This window comes from Equus asinus, chromosome 2, assembly GCF_041296235.1.
Source record: "Equus asinus isolate D_3611 breed Donkey chromosome 2, EquAss-T2T_v2, whole genome shotgun sequence".
NCBI lineage: Eukaryota > Metazoa > Chordata > Mammalia > Perissodactyla > Equidae > Equus > Equus asinus.
Genome location: NC_091791.1, coordinates 61,104,974 through 61,127,173, shown reverse-complemented (window position 1 = coordinate 61,127,173; position 22,200 = coordinate 61,104,974). Strand labels below are relative to the sequence as shown.

Below are 22,200 nucleotides of genomic sequence, written 5' to 3'. Positions count from 1 at the left end.
ATGCTGAAGCTTTTTAGTTTCACGTAATCCTGCTTATCTATTTTTGCTTTTGTTGCCTGTTCTTTTGGGGTCATATCTTTTATTATTAAGACTGAATATTATTCTATTCTGTGTGTATACCACATTTTCTTTATCCAGTCATCTATTGATGGACATATGGATTGCTTCCATGTTTTAACTAGTGTGAATAATGCTGCTATTAACGTGAGTGTACAAAAATTTCTTCATCACCCTGCTTTCCGTTCTTTTGGATATATAACCAGAAGTGAGATCGCTGGATTATATGGTAGTCCTATTTTTAATTTTGAGGAACCTCTTCGTGTAGAACTTTTCACAAATTTCATTGCTATTGTTCCTGTTAAAGCTGTATGTGAAAATCCTTTTAATTAATATGATGGACCTTCTTGATTAATACAGATTTCTTTTTTTGCATATCCAGGGCTCTTGCAGAAGCTCCACCATCTGTAAACAACCTAAAGAGTGAACTTGGTGATAAAGGGAAGAATAAAGATGAAGGGGAAGTTCATAACCATGAAAAAAAGGCTGCAGATAGTTACCTTGAGCCTTGTACAGAAGAGAAAAAGAAGAAGCGTTCTGGATTCAGAGACAGAAAAGTATGGAACACAATGTTATAAATTAATCAGAACAAATATTTAATCCGAAATTAGAATAATGCAGTTGAGTCTCTTTTATCTTGTATTTCAGGTAGTTCATATTCACTTTGAAGTTATTCACCTCTGCTATTTTTCATCATGTTCTAAGGCAAATGTATTCTTAGAATATGAAGTTAATGGGGGTAGTGAAAAGGATCTAGAATTGGTAATCAGGATCAGCATATATATTTTTTCTTTTGTTCGGTTCAGCTATCTAAGGTGATTTTTGCTTTCTGGATCTTCCTGCTGCTGAGTGTTCTCATATATGTTAAATTGAGTATTTGTGGTATTACTGATCTATGATGCCAAGTTGTAAAGGCAGAATAAAATCTCTTTGGGAATATATAAATATTTCCAGAAAATCAACTTATTTTGAGGACAGCATAACTTTAAATGACTTCAGAATTTATGTCTTTAACACAACCTACTCTTATGTAGCTCTACCTCAGAGAACTTGCAGTTCCGCTATAATAATGTCTATGATATTGGGCAGTTGACTTCAGCAGGCATGAATGATGAAAAGTGAAAAGAGTGAATCTGTTAGACATTTTGCATGTTAATGTTAAAATTTAGGGAATTGCCTTTGCTCACTAAAATATAACAAATCAATCCAAGATAATTTGAGTTATTTCTTGTGTTGTGTATGTGTGATATATATTTGCAAGAAGAGTTTCTTTGAGAAATTTGGACCTTCTGTTTGTCTGTCTGGTTAAAGTTATTAAATACGTCTTTTCATTTCCCAAATCCATTTCTGATTGAGGTGAATTTGAATAAAAGTTATGTATGACAAACTAGTTGTCAACTATCCAGTGTTTCCACAATGATACATTTATTTAATCTTTTGCCCTGAGTGAATTTCAGAAAAGTTCAAATTTACCTTGTGCCAGCAGTTTCGATTACAGTCAAACTTTCCATTTTACAAAGTAAAGCTAAGATGACCCAAATAAACATTTATTTTTGAAACTTCCATTTTCTACTCTCACTTTCTGCTCAAGAGATGACCATACTTTACATTTCACAGAAAAAATTAAAGCTGTCGGTATAATTTACTTAATTTTAATTCCCATAGTATAAAACCTTTCTAATCCATGTCTGAAATGGTTCTTATGTCTTTCTCTAAAGTCTCTTTGGAAGAGCTGTGTTTTCCCTGTTCAAAGATACCATTCCACGTCAGCCTGTCTCCCCAAGAACCTATTTCAACACTTAGTCTTTCTCTGTCCTGTTTTGCCACTCTTCATCTATACATTCTTTTACATAGTCTACATGGTCATGTTAAAGATTCTTCTATCTTTAAATGACAAACTGCATTAAAAAAATTTTTTTTTATTGTGGTAACATTGGTTTATAACATTGTATAAATTTCAGATGTATATCATTATATTTCCGTTTCTATGTAGATTATATCATGTTCACCACCCAATGACTAATTACTATCCATTACCATACACATGTGCCTAATCACCCCTTTTGCCCTCCTCTCTCTTCCCTTCCCCTCTGGTAACCACCAATCCAATCTCCATCTCTACGTGATTGTTTGTTGTTGTTTTTGTCTTCTACTTATGAATGAGATCATACAGTTTTTTACTTTCTTCCTTTGACTTATTTCGTTTGGCATAATACCCTTAAGCTCCATCCATGTTGTCACAAATGGCTGGATTTCATCATTTCTTATGGCCGAGTAGTATTCCATTGTGTATATATACCACATCTTCTTTATCCATTTGTCCCTTGATGGGCACCTAGGTTGCTTCCAAGTCTTGGCTATGGTACATAATACTGTGATGAACATAGGGATGCATGTATCTTTATGCATTTATGTTTTCAGGTTCTTTGGCTAAATACCGAGCAGTAGAATAGCTGGATCATGTGGTAGATCTATTCTTAATTTTCTAAGGAAACTCCATACTGTTTTCCATAATGGCTGTGCCAGTTTGCAGTCCCACCAGCAGTGTACAAGGGTTCCCTTCTCTCCTCATCCTTTCCAACACTTGTTTCCTATCTTGTTAATTATAGCCATTCTGATGGGAGTGAGATATCTCATTGTAGTTTTGATTTGCATTTCCCTGATAGTTAATGATGTTGAACATCTTTTCATGTGCCTGTTGGTTATCTGTATATTTTCTTTGGAGAAATCTCTGTTCAGATCTTTTGCCTATTTTTCATTTGGGTTGTTGGTTTTTTGTTGTTGAGATGTATGAGATCTTGTATATTTTGGATATTGACCCCTTATCTGATATATGGTTTGCAAATACCTTCTCCCAATTGTTAGGTTGTCTTTTTGTTTTGTTGATGGTTTCCTTTGCTGTGCAGAAGCTTTTTAGTTTCATGTAGTGCCATTTATTTATTTTTTCTATTGTTTCCCTTGCCTGGTCAGACACGCTATTTGAAAAAATGTTGCTAAGACCCATGTCAAAGAGCATACTGCCTATGTTTTTTTCTAGAAGTTTCATGATTTTGGGGCTTACATTCAAGTCTTTAATCCATTTTGAATTGATTTTTGTGCATGGTGTAAGATAATAGTCTGTTTTCATTCTTTTGCATGTGGCTGTCCGGTTTTCCCAATACCATTTATTGAAGACACTCTTCTTTCTCCATTGTATGTTCTTGGCTCCCTCGTCAAAAATTAGCTGTCCATGTATGTGTGGGTTTACTTCTGGGCTCTCTATTCTGTTCCATTGATCTGTGTGTCTGCTGTTGTGCCAGTACCATGCTGTTTTGTCACTATAGGTTTGTAGTATATTTTGAAATTAGTGTGATACCTCCAGCTTTGTTCTTTTTTCTCAGGAATCCTTTGGCTATTCGGGGTCTTTGGTTTTTCCATATAAGTTTTAGAATTCTTCTATTTCTGTGAAAAATGTTGTTGAAACTTTGATGGGGATTGCATTGAATCTATAAATTGCTTTAGGAAGTATGGACATTTTAACTGTTAATTCTTCCAATCCAAGAGCACAGAATATCTTTCCATTTCTTTGTGTCGTCTTCAGTTTCTTTCAAAAATGTTTTATACTTTTCAGTGTACAGATCTTTCACCTCCTTGTTTAAGTTTATTCCTAGCTATTCTATTCTTTTTGTTGCAGTTATAAATGAGGTTGTATTCTTAATTTCTCTTTCTGCTACTTTGTTGTTAGTGTATAGAAACACAACTGATTTCTCTATGTTCATTTTGTACCCTGCAACTTGGCTGTTGCGGAGAATTCACTGGGGAAGCCGTCTGGTCCTGGACTTTTATTTTTTGGTAGGTTTTTGCTTACTGTTTTAATCTCCTTACTGGTGATTGGTCTATTCAAATTCTCTATTTCTTCAGGATTAAGCTTAGGAAGGTAATATGATTCTAAGAATTTATCCATTTCTTCTAGATTATCTAATTTGTTGACATATAGCTTTTCATAGTATTCTTTTATAATCTTCTGTATTTCTGAGGTGTCCATTATAATTTCTCCTCTTTCATTCCTGATTTTATTTGAGCCTTCTCTCTTTTTTCCTTCAGGAGTCTAGCTAAAGGTTTGTCAGTTTTGTTTATCTTTTCAAAGAACCAGCTCTTGGTTTCACTGATTTTTTTCTATTGTTTCTTTAGTCTTCATTTTATTTATTTCTGCTCTAATTTTTATTATTTCCTTCCTTTTGCTGATTTGGGGCTCTATTCTTCTTTTTCCAGTTCCTTTAGGTGCACTGTTAAATTGTTTATTTGAGATTTTTCTTTTTTGTTGAAGTAGGCCTGTACTGCTATAAACTTCCTTCTTAGAACCACTTTTGCTGTATCCCCTAATTTTTCGCATGTCGTGTTTTCATTTTCATTTGTCTCCAGATATTTTTTGATTTCTCCTTTGATTTCTTCATTGACCCACTCGTTGTTCAGTAGCATTTTGTTTAATCTCCACATTTTTGTGGCTCTCATGATTTTCTTCCTGTAGTTGATTTCTAGTTTCATACTGTTGTGGTCAGAAAAGATGCTTGGTTTTATTTCAGTCTTCTTAAATTTATTGAGACTTGTTTTGTGGCTTTAATATGTGATCAGTCCTGGAGAATGTTCCATGTGCATTTAAAATCATGTGTATTCTGCAGTTTGGGGATGGAATGTTCTGTATATAAGTCCACATGGTCTAATATGTTGTTTAAGGCCAGTCTTTCCTTATTGATCTTCTGTTTGGATGATCTATCCATTGGTCTAAGTGGAGTGTTAAAGTCCCCTACTAGTATTGTGTTACTGTCTGTTGCTTCTTTTATATCTATTAATAGTTGCTTTATATGTTTAGGTGCTCCTCTGTTGGGGACATAGATTTTTACAAGTGTTATATCCTCTTGTTGGGTTGTTCCCTTTATCATTATATAGTGCCCTTCTTTGTCTCTTGTTACAGTTTTCTTTGGCGTGTATTTTGTCTGATATAAGTATTGCTGCCCCAGCTTTCTTTTCATTGCCGTTTGCATGGAGTATCTTTTTCAATCCCTTCACTTTCAGTTTGTGAGTGTCTTTAGGTCTGAAGTGTGTCTCTTGTATGCAGCATATATATGCATCTTGTTTTTTTATCCAGTCAGCCACCCTATGTCTTTTGATTGGAGCATTTAGTTCATTAACATTTAAATAGCTATTGATTAGTATGTACTTATTGCCATTTTGTTACTCTTTTTCTGGGTGTTTAGTAGTTCTTCTCTGTTCCTGTCTTCTCCTACACTCTTCCCTTGTGGTTTGATGGCTTTCTTTAGCATTATGTTTGTGTTCCTTTCTCTTATTTATTTATTATAGGTTTCTGTCTTGTGATTACCATGAGGTTCATGTATAATAACCTACATATATAGCAATCTGTATCAAGTTGGTGGTCTCTTTTGTTTGACTTCTTTCTAAAAGCTCTATGCCTCTACTCCCCTCCTATTTTATGTTTTTGATATCATATCTAACCTCTTTGTGTGTGTGTGTATCCATTACCCTTATCATGGAAATAGGTGATTTTAGTGCTTTTGTCTTTTAACCTTCATATTATCTTCATTGGTGGTTGATCTGCTACCTTTACTGTATTTTTGCCTTTACCAGTGATTTTATTGCCTTTTTTTTTTTTTTTGATAATTTTCTTGTTCCTATTTGTGGTCTTCTCTTTCCAACTTAAATAAATCCTTCTAGCATTTCTTGTAAGACTGGTTTCTTGGTGATAAACTCCTTTCATTTTTGCTTGTCTAGGAGATTCTTTATCTCTCCTTCCATTCTGAATGTTAACCTTGCTGTGTAGAGTTTTCTTCGCTGTAGGTTTTTCCTTTCAGCACTTTAAATATATCCTGCCACTCCCTTTTTGCCTATAAGATTTTCTGCTGAGAAGTCAACTGATAGCCTTATGGGGTTCCCTTTGTATGTCACTTGTTGCCTTTCTCTTGCAGCTTTTAGGATTCTCTCTTTATCTTTAATTTTGGACATTTTAATTATAATGTGTCTTGGTGGGGGCCTCTTTGGGTTTATCTTGTTTTGTACTCTCTGTGCTTCCGGTACTTGGATGTCTGTTTCCTTCCTTAGGTTAGGAAAGTTTTCAGCTATTATTTCTTCAAATTGATTCTCTGCCTCTTTGTCTCTCTCTTCTTCTTCTGGGACACCTATAATACTAGTGTTAGTGCACTTGATATTGTCCCAGAGGTCCCTTAGACTATTTTTATTCTTTTTAATTCTTTTTTCTTTTTATCTGTTCAGCTTGAGGGATTTCCTCTAGTCTTTCATCCAGCTCAGTGATCCATTCTTCTATATCATCTACTTTGTTATTGAGTCCCTCTAGTGAATTTTTCATTTCCAGTATTGTATTCTTCATTTCTGTTTGGTTCTTTTTTGTATTTTCTAATTCTTTGTTGATGTTCTCACTGTGTTCATCTAGTCTTCTCCCAAGATCAGTGAAGCATCCTTAGGACTTTTTGTTTGAACTCTTTGTTAGATAGATTGTTTATTTCTGTTTCATTTAGTTCTTTTTCTAGAGTTTTCTACTGTTCCCTTACTTGGAACATATTCCTTTGCCTCTCGTTTTGCTTCTTTCTCTGTGGTTATATCTGTGTATTAGGTGGGTCAGCTATGTCTCCTGATCTTAGAGAGGTGGGCTTATGTAAGAGATGCCTTATGAGGCCAAGAAGTATGCTTCCCTCTCGTCACCAGTTCCAAATGTTCCAGGAGTGACCCTTGTGCGGGCTACGAGTGTCCTTCTGATGTGGCAGGGTTCCTCTTGCTGCAGGTGCCCAGGGAATCTAGGCTGTCATCCTGGCCACCTGGTTGTAATGCTCAGCAGTGTGTAGCTGCTATGGACCCTTCAGTCACTTTTTCAGACATGGGGAACCCTAGCACAGTTGGCTGCAAGGTCTAATAACACATTCTGTTGCAGCTTTTCTGTTAAGTGAGTAGGCCCTCAGCATGGCTGGTTGCTAGGCTCAGGGGCTTACAATTGCTGCAGGCCTTTGCCATGCAAGGCTGTTGTCAGCTCTTGAGGATTGGAGTTGTGTGGGGCTGGTCCCAGGCATGAGAGCACCCAGTTGTTTCAGGCTTTGGAAGGTGGGGTTGATCGACTATGTTGCTGTTTGAGAAGAACAAGTCTTCTGCAGCTGACAAGCCCCACTGCCCACAGGGCCACACACACCATCAAGATAGTTCTGTTCGTATGCATGCTGACCCTGTGAAGTGGACCATGTCACCCCACTGCAAAGGCTCCACACACTCCATCAATGCCCCAAACACTCCACTTTCTCCTCTTGCACTCCCTGCCCCACAGAGGCAGACCCACTTGCCCAGCTGCAGAGGATCCAGGCACCCAGCCTATCCAGGCCCACAAGTTGCCTAAGGGCTTTCTGTTGGGTGGGGCCAGTCCCTAGGACAGGCTGTGTGCCTTGGCTAAGCTGGATTAAATTGGTTCTCTAGTGGGTGGGGCAGACCCTGGACTAACAGGCTACAGGAAGAACTCCAATGGAATCTGCTAGGGTCTGTGTCAGCACACCTGTACTAGGTCACAATAATAGCTCCTGCCAATGTGTTAGTTTCTGGAGAGATCTCACCTCTCACCAAGATGCACCCAGCGCCTCTCAGGTCAGTCTCTTTTCACCAAAGTACTGTGCACCTTTCTTTCTGGTGATTTTAGGTTGCTGTCTGAAATGGGTGAATTTGTGCATGGGCCCTTTAAGAGCTGGCTGTTTTTGACTTTTGTCAGATAGCTTTTCTGGGGGTGTTCCCTGTTGTTGTTAGTAGTCAGCAAGTCAGATACTATGACACTAATCTTGATCATGCTGAGTCCAAAAGATGCTTTTCGCAGTCACACCCCTTTCTGCTCAGGTTCCCCACTTGTCCAGGGGCTGTGTGCCTTAGGCTTGCTCCTGGCTGGCCATGAAGCACAGCAGCTTGTGAAGATGGCTTTTTTCCTCTCCAGAAAGGAATTCTGCCTCTTCCACCTCAGTCAGGACTGTCCCTTGTTGTGGGAGTTCTTTTTATCCAGTATTCAGTTCACTCAGGGGTAATTGTTCCAAGAGTAGTTGTAAGTTTTTTGTCTCTGTGGGAGGAGGTGGATTCAGTCTGCCTACACCGCCATCTTAAGACCAACTGCCAAAACTCAAAAACAGCATTTTTAATGAAGCATCTTTTTCTAGCTGCTTCCCGTTCACATTCTTTTCCTACAATATCAAACTGCTCCAGTGTCTACATGCTGTCTTTGACATCCTCACTTTTCATTTAAGTTTTTTGCTTTTGTTCTTTTATGTTTGCTTGATTTTTATGTAATATTTCAAATACGTAGAGGAAAAATATAGAGACTACTATAATGAACATACATGCGCCCAATACTTATTTTTGTCAAGTTTTAACATTCTGCTGTATTTGCTTCCGTTTTTCAAAGAAGAAATGAAATGTTTTTTTTTTTTTGAGGAAGACTAGCCCTGAGCTAACATCTGCTGCCAATCCTCCTCTTTTCTTTTTTTTGCTGAGGAAGACGGCCCCTGAGCTAACATCTGTGCCCATCTTCCTCTACTTTTTATGTTTGGGATACCTGCCACAGCATGGCTTGCCAAACAGTGTGTTGTCCACACCCGGGATCCAAACCAGCGAACCCCAGGCTGCCGCAATGGAATATGCAAACTTAACCACTGCACCACCAGGCCGGCCCCTGAAATAAATTAAAAAAAGAAACATTACTGTATACTCTCCGCAATCCCATTTTGCTCTCTTCTGCTTCAGAAGTAAACCAGTGTCCTGAATTTAGTATGGGGCATGGCCTCATTATTTTGTGTTTTATTTTAATTAAAAAAAAGTTCTCAAGTGAAAAGAGGATACTCATTTCACTTAGTTCCTGACAGATTGTTTGTTAGTTTATGCATGCTTCTTTATTTAATTTTATTTAAATTTATTTCATTTATTTTTAAAATTATTTTAATTTTATTTTAAATTTGTTAAATTTAATTATTAAATTTAACTTAATTTTAATTTTATTTATTTAATTTCATTTATTATTTATTTAAACTTATTTCGTTAATTTTTTGTATTTTTATTTTTAAGTTTATTGTCCCTTCTGAAACTTGGTTCTCAATTCTGGAAAATTCCCACACGTTGCTTCAGTATTGCTTCACTGTCATTTCTTTTCTCTTGGAACTCCTGTTAAATGTATGCTGTATCCTCACAACCTATCCTCCATATGTTTTAACTGCTCTTTCATATTTTTTCTGATTAGTTCTTCACCCACTCCCCCAGAGTCTCTCTTTTTCTTCCAATTTTTTTTTTTTGTGAGGAGGATTGGCCCTGAGCTAACATCTGTTGCCAATCCTCCTCTTGATAGACAATCCACTGAGCTAACATCTGTGCCAATCTTCCTTTATTTTGTATGTGGGATCCTACCACAACATGACTTCATGAGCAGTGTGTAGGTCCATGCCTGGGATCCACACCTGTGAACCCTGTGCTGCTAAAGCAGAGCGTGCACACTTAACCTCTACGCCACCAGGCTGGCCCGCTCCAATTTATTTTATTGTGGTAAAATACATATAACATTTACCATCTTAACCATTTTTCAGTGGTATTAAATGCATTCATAATATTGTGCAACCATCACCACCATCCATTTCTGTAACTGTTTTCATCTTATAAAACTGAAAATCTGTACCTGTTAAACAATAACTCCCTACTACCCCTTTCCCCCAGTGCCTAGCAACCACCATTCTACCTTCTGTCTCTATGATTTTGAATATGAAGGAAACTGATACAAGTGAAATCATACAGTATTGGTATTTTTGTGACTGGCTTATTGTATGTAGTATAATGTCCTCAAAGTTCATCATGTTGTAGCATATGTCAGAATTTCCTTCCTTTTTAGAGCTGAATAATATTCCATTGTATGTATGGATCACATTTTGCTCATCTGTTCATCTGTTGATGGACCCTTGTGTTGCTTCCACATTTTAGCTACTGTGAATAATGCTGCTTTGAACATAGATATACAAATACCTCTTTGAGACTCTACTTTCTAGTCTTTTGGATATATACACCCAGAAGTAAATATGCTGGATCATATGGTAATTCTATTTATAAATTTTTTTATGGTTCCACCATACTTTTTTCCACAGTGCTGTACCATTTTGCAGTACCACCAGCAGTTCACAAGGGTTCCCCTTTTTCCACATCGTTGCCAACCCTTGTTGTATTCTGTTGTTTTGATATTAGCTTTCTTAAGGGATATGAGTTGGTATCTCAGTGTAGTTTTCATTTGCATTTCCTTAATGATCACTGCTGTTGCACATCTTTTCACATGCTTCTTGGCCGTTTGATATCATCTTTGGAGAAATGTCTGTTCATATCCTTTGCCTATTTTAAGCTTGATCTTGGAATTTTTTATTGTTGAGTTTTAGGAGTTCTTTATATAATCTTATTGTTAATTCCTTATCAGATAAATGATTTATGATTATTTATTCTCATTCTGTGGGTTTCCTTTTTATTCTGGTGACACTATCTTTTTGTTGTTGTTGAGGAAGATTGTCCCTGAGCTAACATCTGTGGCAATATTTCTCTATTTTGTATGTAGGATGCCACCACAGCATGACTTGGTCAGCAGTCTATAGGTCCGAGCCTATAGGTCCAAACCTGCGAACCCTGTGCTACCGAAGTGGAGCATGGGAACTTAACCAGTATGCCACCGGGCTGACCCCGACATTGTCTTTTGATGTACAAAATTTTAAAAATTATATGACGTTCATGTCATCTTTTTTTCCCATTGTGACTTGTGCCTTTGGTGTCATAGGAAAAGAAATTGCCAAATCCACTATCGTGAAGTTTTCTCCTATTTTTTCTAAGAGTTTATAGCTTTAGGTCTTTCATTTTGGTCTGTGATCAATTTTGAGTTAATTTTCTTTTAATGGAGTTCATAATAATTTACATCAATGTGAGATTTCAGTTGTATATTATTTCTTGTCTGTCACCACATAAGTGCACCCCTTCACCCCCTGTGCCCATCCTCCACCCCCTTCCCCTGGTAACCACGGAAATGGTTTTTTTGGTCCGTGTATTTGTTTATATTCCACATATGAGTGAAATCATCTGGTGTTTCTCTTTCTCAGACTGGCTTATTTTGCTTAACATAATTCCCTCCAGGTCAATCCATGTTATTGCAAATGGGATAAATTTGTCTTTTTTTCCGGGTGAGTAGTATTCCATTGTATATATATACCACAGCTTCTTTATCCAATCATCCATCAATGGACACTTGGATTGTTTCCATGTCTTGGCTATTGTGAATAGTGCTGCGATGAACATAGGGGTACATATGTTACTTTGGATTGTTGATTTCAAGTTGTTTGGGGAGATACCCACGAGTGGGATAGCTGGGTCATACGGTAGTTCTATTTTTAGTTTTTTGAGGAATCTCCATACTGTTTCCCATAGTGGCTGCACCAGTTTGCACTCCCACCAGCAGTGTATGAGGGTTCCCTTCTCTCCACACCCTCTCCAACATTTCTTATTTTTAGTCTTAGTGATTATAGCCATTTTAACAGGCCTAAGGTGGTATCTTAGTGTAGTTTTGATTTGCATTTCCCAGATGATTAGTGATGTTGAACACCTTTTCACGTGTTTATTGACCATCTGTACATCTTCTTTGGAAAAATGTCTGTTCATATCCTCTGTCCATTTTTTGATCAGGCTGTTTGGTTTTTTTGTTGTTCAGTTGTGTGAGTTCCTTATATATTATGGAGATTGACCCCTTATTGGATATATGATTTGCAAAAATTTTCTTGCAATTGGTGGGTTGTCTTTTGGTTTTGATTCTAGTTTCTTTTGCCTTGCAGAAGCTCATTAGTCTGATGAACTCCCACTTTTTTTTTCTTTTGTTTCCCTTGTCTGAGAAGATGTGGTTTTCAAAAAGATCCTTTTAAGTTTGATGTCAAATAGTGACCTACCTATATTTTCTATCAGGAGTTTTATGGTTTCAGGACTTATCTTCAAGTCTTTGATCCATTTTGAGTTTATTTTTGTGTCGGGCATGAGATAATGGTCTACTTTCATTCTTTTGCATGTGGTTGTCCAGTTTTCCCAACACCATTTATTGAAGAGACTTATCTTTTCTCGAGTGTATGTTCCTGGCACCTTTGTCAACGATTAGCTGTACGTAGATGTGTGGCTTTATTTCTGGGCTTTCATTTCTGTCCCATCGATCTGTGTGCCTGTTTTTGTACTAGTACAATGCCATTTTGATCACTTTGGCTTTGTAGTACATTTTGAAGTCAGGGATTGTGATACCTCCAGCTTTGTTCTTTTTTCTCAGGATTGCCTTAGTAATTTGGAGTCATTAGTTGCCTCATATGAATTTTAGGATTCTTTGCTCTATTTCCATGAAAAATGTCATTGGGTTTCTGATTGGGATTGCATTGAATCTGTATATTCTTTTGGGTAGTATGGACATTTTAACTGTGTTTATTCCTCCAATCCATGAGCAAGGAATCTCTTTCCATCTCTTTATGTCATTATTAGTATATTTCAGTAATGTCTTATAATTTTCATTGTATAAGTCCTTCACCTCCTTGGTTAAATTTATTCCTAGGTACTTTATTCTTTTAGTTGCAATTGCAAATAGAGTTATATTCTTGAGTCCTCTTTCTGTTACTTCATTATTAGAGTATAGAAATGCAACTAATTTTTGTAAGTTGATTTTGTACTGTGCAATTTTACTGTAGTTGTTAATTATATCTAATAGTTTTCCAATGGATCCTGTAGGGTTTTCTAGATATAAGATCATGTCATCTGCCAACAGTGAGAGTTTCACTCTTCACTCCCTATTTGGATTCGTTTTATTTCTTTTTCTTGCCTAATTGCTCTAGCTGAAACCTCCAGTACTATGTTGAATAAGAGTGGTGATAGTGAGCATCCTTGTCTTGTTCCTGTTCTCAAGGGGATGTTATTCAGTTTTTGCCATTGAGTTTAATGTTGGCTGTGGGTTTATCATATATGGCCTTTATTATGTTGAAGTAATTTCCTTCTATCTCCATTTTGTTAAGAGTTTTTATTATAAATGGCTGTTGGATCTTCTCAAGTGATTTCTCTCTGTCTATTGAGATAATCATGTGGCTTTTATTCCTCAATTTGTTGATGTGGTGTATCACGTTGATTGATTTGTGGATGTTGAACCATCCCTGTGTCCGTTGAATAAATCCCACTTGATGGTGATATATGATCCTTTTGATGTATTGCTAAATTGGGGTTGCCAAAATTTTGTTGAGGATTTTTGCATCTATGTTCATCAGTGATATTGGCCTGTAGTTTTCCTTTTCTGTGGTATCCTTGTCAGGCTTTAGTACCAGTGATGTTGGCCTCATAGAATGTGTTAGGAAGTGTTCCGTACTCCCTAATTTTTTGGAATCACTTGAGAAGGATAGGTATTAAGTCTTCTCTGAAAGTTTGGTAAAATTCACCAGGAAAGCCATCTGGTCCTGGGGTTTTATTTTTTAGGATGCTTTTGATTACTGTTTCAATCTCTTTCCTTATGATTGGTCTATTCAGATTGTCTGTTTCTTCTTGACTCAGCTTTGGGAGGTTGTAAGAGTCCAAGAATTTATCTGTTTTCTCTAGGTTATCCATTTTGTTGAGATATAGATATTTGTAGTATTCTCTTACAATCCATTGTATTTCTGTGGAGTCTGTTGTTATTTCTCCTCTTTCATTTCTGATTTTATTTATCTGAGCTGTCTCTCTTTTTTTCTTTGTGAGTCTGGCTAGGGATTTGTCAATTTTATTTATCTTCTCAAAGAACCTGCTGTTTGTTTCATTGATCCTTTCTACTGCCTTTTTTGTTTCAATAGCATTTATTTCTGCTCTGATTTTTATTATTTCTCTCCTTCTGCTGACGTTGGGTTTCGTTTGTTCTTCTTTGTCTAATCCACTTGGATGTAATTTGAGATTCCTTATTTGGGATTTTTCTTGTTTGTTAAGGTGTGCCTGTATTGTGATGAATTTCTCTCTTAATACGGCTTTTGCTGCATCCCATGTGAGTTGGTATGGTACGTTATCATTTTTATTTGTCTCCATATATTTTTTTATTTCTCCTGTAATTTCTTCAATGATTCATTGCTTGTTCAATAGCATGTTGTTTAGTCTCTACATCTGTGTCTCTTTCTCAGCTTTTTTCTTGTAATTAATTTCTAGCTTTATAGCATTATAATCAGAAAAACTGCTTGTTATTGCTTCAATATTATTAAATATATTGAGGCTTGCCTTGTTTCCCAACATATGGTCTATCCTTGAGAATGTTCCTTGTGCACTTGAGAAGAATAGGTACTTTGCTGTTTTTGGATGGAGTGTTCTATATATGTCTATTCAGTCCAACTGGTTTAGCTTTCATTTAATTCCTCTGTTTCCTTATTGATTTTCTGTCTGGATAATCTATCCATTGATGTGAGTAGGGTGTTGAGGTCCTCTACTATTATTGTGTTATTATTAATATCTTCTTTCAGGTTTTTTAATAGTTGCCTTATGAACTTCGGTGCTCCTGTGTTGGATTTATTTATAAGCATTAGATATTTATAAGTGTAGATGCTTATAAGTGTTATTTCTTCTTGATGGAGTGTCCCTTTGATCATTATATACTGCTCCTCTTTGTCTCTATTTACCTGTCTTGTCTTGAAGTCTACTTTGTCTGGTGTAAGTATTGCTACAGCTGCTTTCTTTTGTTTGCCATTAGCTTTTAGTATTGTCTTCCACCCCTTCACTCTGAGCCTCTCTTTGTCATTGGAGCTGAGATGTGTTTCCTGGAGGTAGCAAATTGTTGGGTCTTGTTCTTTAATCCATCTCGCCACTCTGTGTCTTTTTATTGGAGAATTCAATCCATTTATGTTTAGCGTGATTATTGATGTATGAGGGCTTAATGCTGTCATTCTGCCACTTGTTTTCCAGTTTTCCTGCATTTCCTTTGTTTCTCGACCTGTGTGTTTTGGTCTACCCGTTGAATTATATAGTTTTTTATGATATGTTTCTTTATTTTTTCCTCATTTACTTTTTGTGTCTCTGTTGTGCTGTTTTGTTTAGTGGTTACCCTGAAGTTTGTATCCAGGATGTCATGTATAAGATACTCTATTTTCTTTATTTTTTAATTTTTTTTAAAGATTGGCATCTGAGCTAACAACTGTTGCCAATCTCTTTTTTCTTTTTTCTTTTGTTTTTTTTTTTTGCTTTATCTCCCCAACCCCCCCTCCCCCCCCATACACAGTTGTATGTCTTAGTTGCAGGTCCTTCTAGTTGTGGGTTGTTGTGGACGCCGCCTCAATGTGGCCTGATGAGCGGTGCCATGTCCACGCCCAGGATCTGAACCCTGGGCCGCCGCAGCGGAGCGTGTGAACTTAACCACTCAGCCACAGAGCCAGCCCCAAGATACTCTATTTTCTGATGGCCTCTGATTTCCTTAGTCTAAACCGATTCAGTCCCTTTCCTCCTCCCTTCCTAAGTTGTTTTTCTCATATCTTATTCCAACTTGTGTTGTGATTTTGTGGTTAAAGTGACAAGATTGTCTTTGTTTTTGGTGTTTTCCTTCCTTTTAGCCTTTTGCTATCCTATTCTGATTCTTTCTACCTATTTTTCTCCTTGCTCTGTGTTTTGTGACCCCTTTCTCCCTTTTTTTATTTTTTTATGTATGAGGGCCTTCTTGAGAATTGCTTGGGGGGGGGGTGGTCTCGTGGCTATGAAGTCCCTTAGCTTTTGTTTGTCTGGGAAAGATTTAATTTCTCCCTCATATCTGAAGGATATTTTTACTGGATAGACTATTCTTGGCTGAAGATTCTTGTCTTTGAAAGTTTTGAATATGTTGTTCCATTCTCTCCTAGGTTGTAAGGTTTCTGCAGAGAAATCCTCTGAAAGCCTGATAGGGGTTACTTTGTAGCTCATTTTCTTCTGCCTTGCTGTCCTTAGTATTTTTTCTTTGTCATTCATTTTTGCCAGTTTTACTACTATATGCCTTGCAGTAGGTCTTTTTACATTGACAAATCTGGAAGATCTGGAAGCCTCCTACACATGTATTTCCCTCTCTTTCCCTAGATTTGGGAAGTTCTGTGCTATTATTTCTTTGAACATGCTTTCTGCCCCATTCTCCTTCTCTTCACCTTCTGAAGACCTATAATTCTTATGTTTCATTTTCTCATTGAGTCAGATATTTCTCAGAGACTTTCTTCATTTCTTTTTAGTCTTAGTTCTCTCTCCTCCTCTTTCTGGAGCATTTCAACTTGTCTGTCTTCGATTATGCTGATAACCTCTTGTATGATGTCCACTCGAGCATTCAGGGAATCTGTATTTTATCTCTTCCATTGTCTCTTTCATCTCTAATATTTCTGATTGATTCTTCTTTATAGTTTCAATTTCTTTTGTGAAGTAGCTCCTGGACTCGTTGAATTGTTTCTCTACATTCTCTTTTATCCATTGACTTTTTTATGATAGCTATTTTGAATTCATTGTTGTTTAGTTTACATATTTCTGTGTCCTCAGGACTGAGTTCTGGTTGCTTGTCGTTTTTCTCTGGTCTGGAGATTTGATGTAGTGTCTCATGTTGGAAGGTCGGGTCTTTCTCATTGTGATATTTGGTTGCAGTTACAGCCTGTCACCACTGGGTGTGGGTGGAGAGCCACTTATTCTGAGCCCTCTGCCTTCAGCTTTGATCCCAGGCACTGGAGCCTGGGGCACTGGGGGAGTTGGGGGAGTGGCTCTTTCTCCTGCATGCACTCCAGGATTTCTCAATCATCTCTTGCTGTCTGGTCTCCTGGGGTCTTGGCTTGATGGGGTCACCCCCAACAAAAGCTTTTGTCCGGTTAGAGGGCTTTCCTCTAGGCTGCAAGGGCCTGTGTGAGTCCTGGGTGATCCCACCAACAAAGGTCCCCTCCCTTGCTCCTTCTCTCACAGAACTCCTATGGTGGCAATCACAGTCTTTAGGGGATGGAGCGCAGTTCCATCTTACCCCCTTCCATCTCCTCTGAAGGGGCTCTAGCCTCTCTGCCCTCTGTTGTGTGGCTGCATGTCTCTCCGAAGTTTTTGTGTTATTAGGATGTCTTCTGTTAGAGTATGGATGCCCCTTTTTGTTGTATGTTGGAGGGGAGAGAGTCCCGGGCAAGTTCACTCTGCCGTGATGCTGATGTCACTCCAAATTTGAGTTAATTTTTAACATGGAGTTAGATAAGGGTCCAACTTCATTCTTTTGCATAGGGATATTCAGTTTTCCCAGCACAATTTGTTGAAAAGACTGTAATTTCTCCATTGAATGATTATGACACCCTTGACAGACTCATTTAACCATACATGAGGGCTTATTTCTAGGCTCTATTCTATTCCATTGGTCTGTATGTCTATATTTATGCCAGTACCACATCTTTTTGATGACTGTAGCTTTGTAATAAGTTTTGAAATTAGGAACTGGGAGTCCTTCAACTTTGTTCTTATTTTTGAAAATTGTTTTGGCTTTTTGGAGTCCCTTGAAATTCCATGTCAGACACTTAGGTTGTTTCCATGTCTTGGCTATTATGAATAATGCTGCTATGGACTTGGGAGTATAGATATCCCTTTGAAATACTGATTTCGTTTTCTTTGGATATATACCCAGAAGTGGGATTGCTGGATCATATGGTAGTTCTATTTTTAAGTTCTTGAGGAACCTCCATACTGTTTTTCATAGTGGCTGAACCAATTTACATTCCCACCAACAGTGCAAAAGTGTTCCCTTTTCTCCACATCCTCGCCTACACTCATTTCTTATTTTTTGATGATAACCATTCTAACATGTGTAGGATGATATCTCGTGGTTTTGATTTGTATTTCCTTAGTTATTAGTGATTTTGAGCACCTTTCCATGTACCTGATGGCCATTTGGGTGTCTTTTTTGGGAAAATATCAATTCAGGTCCTCTGCCCATTTTTTAAATTGGACTGTTTGGTTTTCTGCTGTTGAATTGTATGGGTTCTTAATGTATTTTGAATAGTAAGTCCTTACCCAATATAGGGTTTGCAAATATTTTCTCCTATTCCATAGATTGACTTTCAATTTTGTTGATGGTTTCCTTTGCTGTGCAGAAGCTGTTTAATTTGATGTAGTCCCACTTGTTGATTTTTGCTTTTTTTGCCTTTGCTTTTAGTGTTAAATCTGAAAAATCATTGCCAAGACTGATGCAAGGAGCTTACTGCTTATTTTTTCTTCCAGGACTTTTATAGTTTCAGGGGATATATTCAAGTCTTTAATCCATTTGGAGTTGATTTTTGTGTAAAGTATAACATAGTGGTACAGTTTCATTGTTTTGCCTCATGTTATCCAGTTATCCCAGCACCATCTTTTAAAGAGATTATCCTTTTCCCATTGCATATTCTTGGCTCCTTTGTCATAAATTGTCTGACTATCAATGCATGGGTTTCTTTCTGACATCTCTACTCTGTTTCATTGATCTATGCCTCTGTTTTAATGCCAGTACCGTACTGTTGTGACTACTATAACTTTATAATATAGTTTATAATCAGAAAGTGTGATACCTCCAGCTTTCTTCTTTCTTAAGATTACTTTGGCTATTTGGGGTCTTTTATGGTTCCATACATACTTAGAGGATTGCTTTTTCTATTTCTATGAAAAATACCATTGGAACTTTGGTAGGGATTGCATTGAATCTGTAGATCACTTTGGGTACTATGAACATTTTAAAAATATTAATTCCTCCAATCCATGAGTAAGGAATATTTTTCCATTTATTTTTGTTGTCTTCAACTTTTTTTAAATCAATATGTTATTATTTTTAAGTACAGATGTTTCATCTCCTTGGTTAAATTTATTCTTGAATGTTTTATTCTTTTTGATGCTATTGTAAATGGGATTTCTATAATTTCTTTTCCTGATATTTTGTTGTTACTGTACAGAAACACAACTCCTATCTGCATATTGATTTTGTATCCTGCACCTTTACTGAATTCATTTATTAGTTTAGTAGTTTTTGGTGGAGTCTTTATGGTTTTTCTATATATAATATCATGTCATCTGCAAATAATGCCAGCATTACTTCTTCCTTTCTGATTTCGATGCCGTTTATTTTTTTTCTTACCAAATTACTCTTGCTAGGATGTCCAGTACCATGTTGAATAAAAGTGGCAACAGAGGACATCCTTGTCTTGTTCTTGATTTTAGAGGAAAAGCTTTCAGCTTTTCCCTATTGAGTATAATGTTAGCTGTGATCTTCTCATAAAAGGCCTTTATTATGTTAAGGTGCATTCCCTCTATACCCAGTTTGTTGAGTTTTTGTCATGAAAGGATGTTGATTTTTATCAAAGCTTTTTCTGCATCTATTGAGATGATCATGTGATTTTTATCCTTCATTTACTTAATGTGATTTATGACATTGCTTGATCTATGGATGTTGAACCATCCTTGCATGCCTGGAATCCCACTAGATCATGGTGTATGATCTTATTAATGTACTGTTGAATTCACTTTGTTAATATTTTCTTTGAGGATTGGACATGTATGTTCATTAGGAATAGTAGCCCATAATTTTCTTTTCTTGTAGTGTCCTTGTATGATTTTGCTATCAGAGTAATGTGGCCTTGTAAAATGAGTTTGGAAGTGTTTTATTCTGTTTTAGTTTTGGAAGAGTTTGAGCAGGATTTGTACTAATTCTTCTTTACGTGTTTGGTGGAATTCACTAGTGAAGCCATCTTGTCCTGGAGTTTTGTTTGTTGGGAAGTTTTTCATTAGTGATTCAATCTCCTTACTAGTAATTAGTCTGTTCAGATTTTCTATTTCTTCATGATTCAGTCTTGGTAGGTTGTATGTTTCTAGAAATTTATCCATGTCTTCTAGGTTGTTCTGCTTGTCCCATATAATTCTTCATAGTAGTCCCTTTTGATCCTTTCAAGTGTGTGGTATCAGGTGTAATGTCTCCTCTCATCAATGATTTTATTTATATGTCTCTTGTTTCTTTTTTAAAATCAATGATTAAAATTTAAAAATATCATACAACTCACAACCTTTTAATTCTTATTACCATTTTTACTATACATGTCTTTTTAAAATTGAGATATAATTGACATATAACTGTGTAAGTTTAGGATGTACAATGAATTGATTTGATGCATTTATATATTGCAGTATGATTACCACCATAGCATTAGCTTACACTTCTATTGTGTCACATAATTATTCTTTCTTTTTTTTGAGGAAGATTAGCCCTGAGCTAACATCTGCTGCCAATCCTCCTGTTTTTTGCTGAGGAAGACTGGCCCTGAGCTAACATCCATGCCCATCTTCCTCTGCTTTATATGTGGGAAACCTGCCACAGGGTGCCTTGACAAGCATTACGTAGGTCTGCACCTGGGACCTCAACTGGCGAACCCTGGTCTACCGAAGCAGAATGTACAAACTTAACCACTGCACCACTGGGCTGGCCCCATATTGTTTCTTTTTAAATGAAAACAATTCAGATGTAGTCTCTTAGCAGCTTCAAAGTTTGTAATACAGTATTGTTGACTGTAATCACTATACTGGGCATTAGATCTCCAGAACTTATATATCTACTAGTTGCAAATTTGTACCCTTAAACAACATCTCCCCAGTTTCCCTACTCCTCAGTCCCTGGTTACCAGCACACTACTCACTGTTTTCATGAGTTCTTGTTTTTTAGATTCTACATATAAGTGATAATCCTACAGTATTTGTCTTTCTTTGTCTGACTTATTTCACTTAGCATAATGTCCCCAAGGTCCATCCATGTAGTCCCAAACTGCAGGATGTTCTACTTTCTCATGGCTGAATAATATGCCATTGTGTGTGTGTGTGTGTGTGTAAGAGAGAGAGAGAGTCACATCTTCTTTATCCATTTGTGTGTGTGTGTGTATGTGTGTGTGTATGTGAGAGTCACATCTTCTTTATCCATTTGTCCATTGACAGATAGGTCATTTCCATATATTGCTTATTGTGAAGAATGCTGCAACAAACCTGGAGTACAGACATCTTGACATCCTGTTTTTGTTTCCTTTGGATATATACCCTTTCTAAATAGGAAAGGAAGAAGTAAAATTGTTATTTGCAGATGATATGATACTGTATACAGAAAATCCTAAAGACGCAATAAAAAAACTGTTGCAGCTAGTCAATGAATGCAGTAAAATTGCAGGATATAAAATCAAGATACAGAAATTTGTTGTTTCTACACACTAACATTGTCTTATATGAAAAAGAAATAAAGATAACTATCCCATTCACAATAGCTTCAAAAACAATAAAATACTAGGAATCAGTTTAACCAGGGAAGTGATGAAAAATCACTACAATGAAAACTACAACACTTTGGTGAAAGAAATTGAAGAAGACACAAACAAATGGAATGATATCTTGTGTTCATGGATCAGAAGAATTAATATTGTTAAAATGTCCATCCTACCCATAGCCATGTATAGATTCAATACAATAAGTATCAAAATCCCAATTGTATTTTTCACAGAAATTTTTTTTAAATCCTAAAATTTGTATGGAACTGCAAAAGACCCTGACTAGCCAAAGCAATCCTGAGAAAGAAGAGCAAAGCTGGAGGCATCCCACTTCCTGATTTCAAACTCTACTACAAAGCTGTATTAATCAAAACAGTATGATATTAGGGAAAAAATAGGCACATATACCAATGGAACAGATTAGAGATCCCAGAAATAAATCCCCGCATACGCAATCAATCAGTATTTGATAAGGGAGCCAAGAATAGTCTATGGAGCAAAAATAAAACATTTTGTATTTATGACAGTGTATTTTAAGCTGATAATGATTTAACTTCTAACATATACAAAAGCCCTACGTTTATACACTCCTTCCACAGTTTATGTTTTTGATAGCACAATTTACATCTTTTTATGTTGTATATCCATTTACAAATTATTGTAGTTATAGTCGTTTTTGATACTTTTTTCTTTTAACCTTCATACTAGAGTTAGAAGCGATTTACCCACCACCGTTATAAGATTAGAGTATTCCGAATGTAACTATATGTTTACCTTTACTGTTGAGTTTTATATTTTGATATGTTTTCCTGTTACTCATGAACATCTTTGTGTTTCAGTTTAATGAATTACCTTTGAGATTTCT

At 36.6% G+C, this 22,200-nt stretch overlaps 1 protein-coding gene across 7 annotated transcripts in view; it reads left to right on the top strand.

The window, feature by feature from the left end:
- The window catches only part of MICU1 (mitochondrial calcium uptake 1), a 266,742-nt gene that overhangs the window by 59,392 nt on the left and 185,150 nt on the right, over positions 1-22,200 (top strand). For all 7 annotated transcript variants that reach the window (XM_070489912.1, XM_014840267.3, XM_070489910.1 and 4 more), the window contains exon 3: positions 440-614. In XM_070489912.1, coding sequence (XP_070346013.1) covers positions 440-614 — 175 coding nt within the window. The remainder of the gene's footprint in view (positions 1-439; positions 615-22,200) is intronic.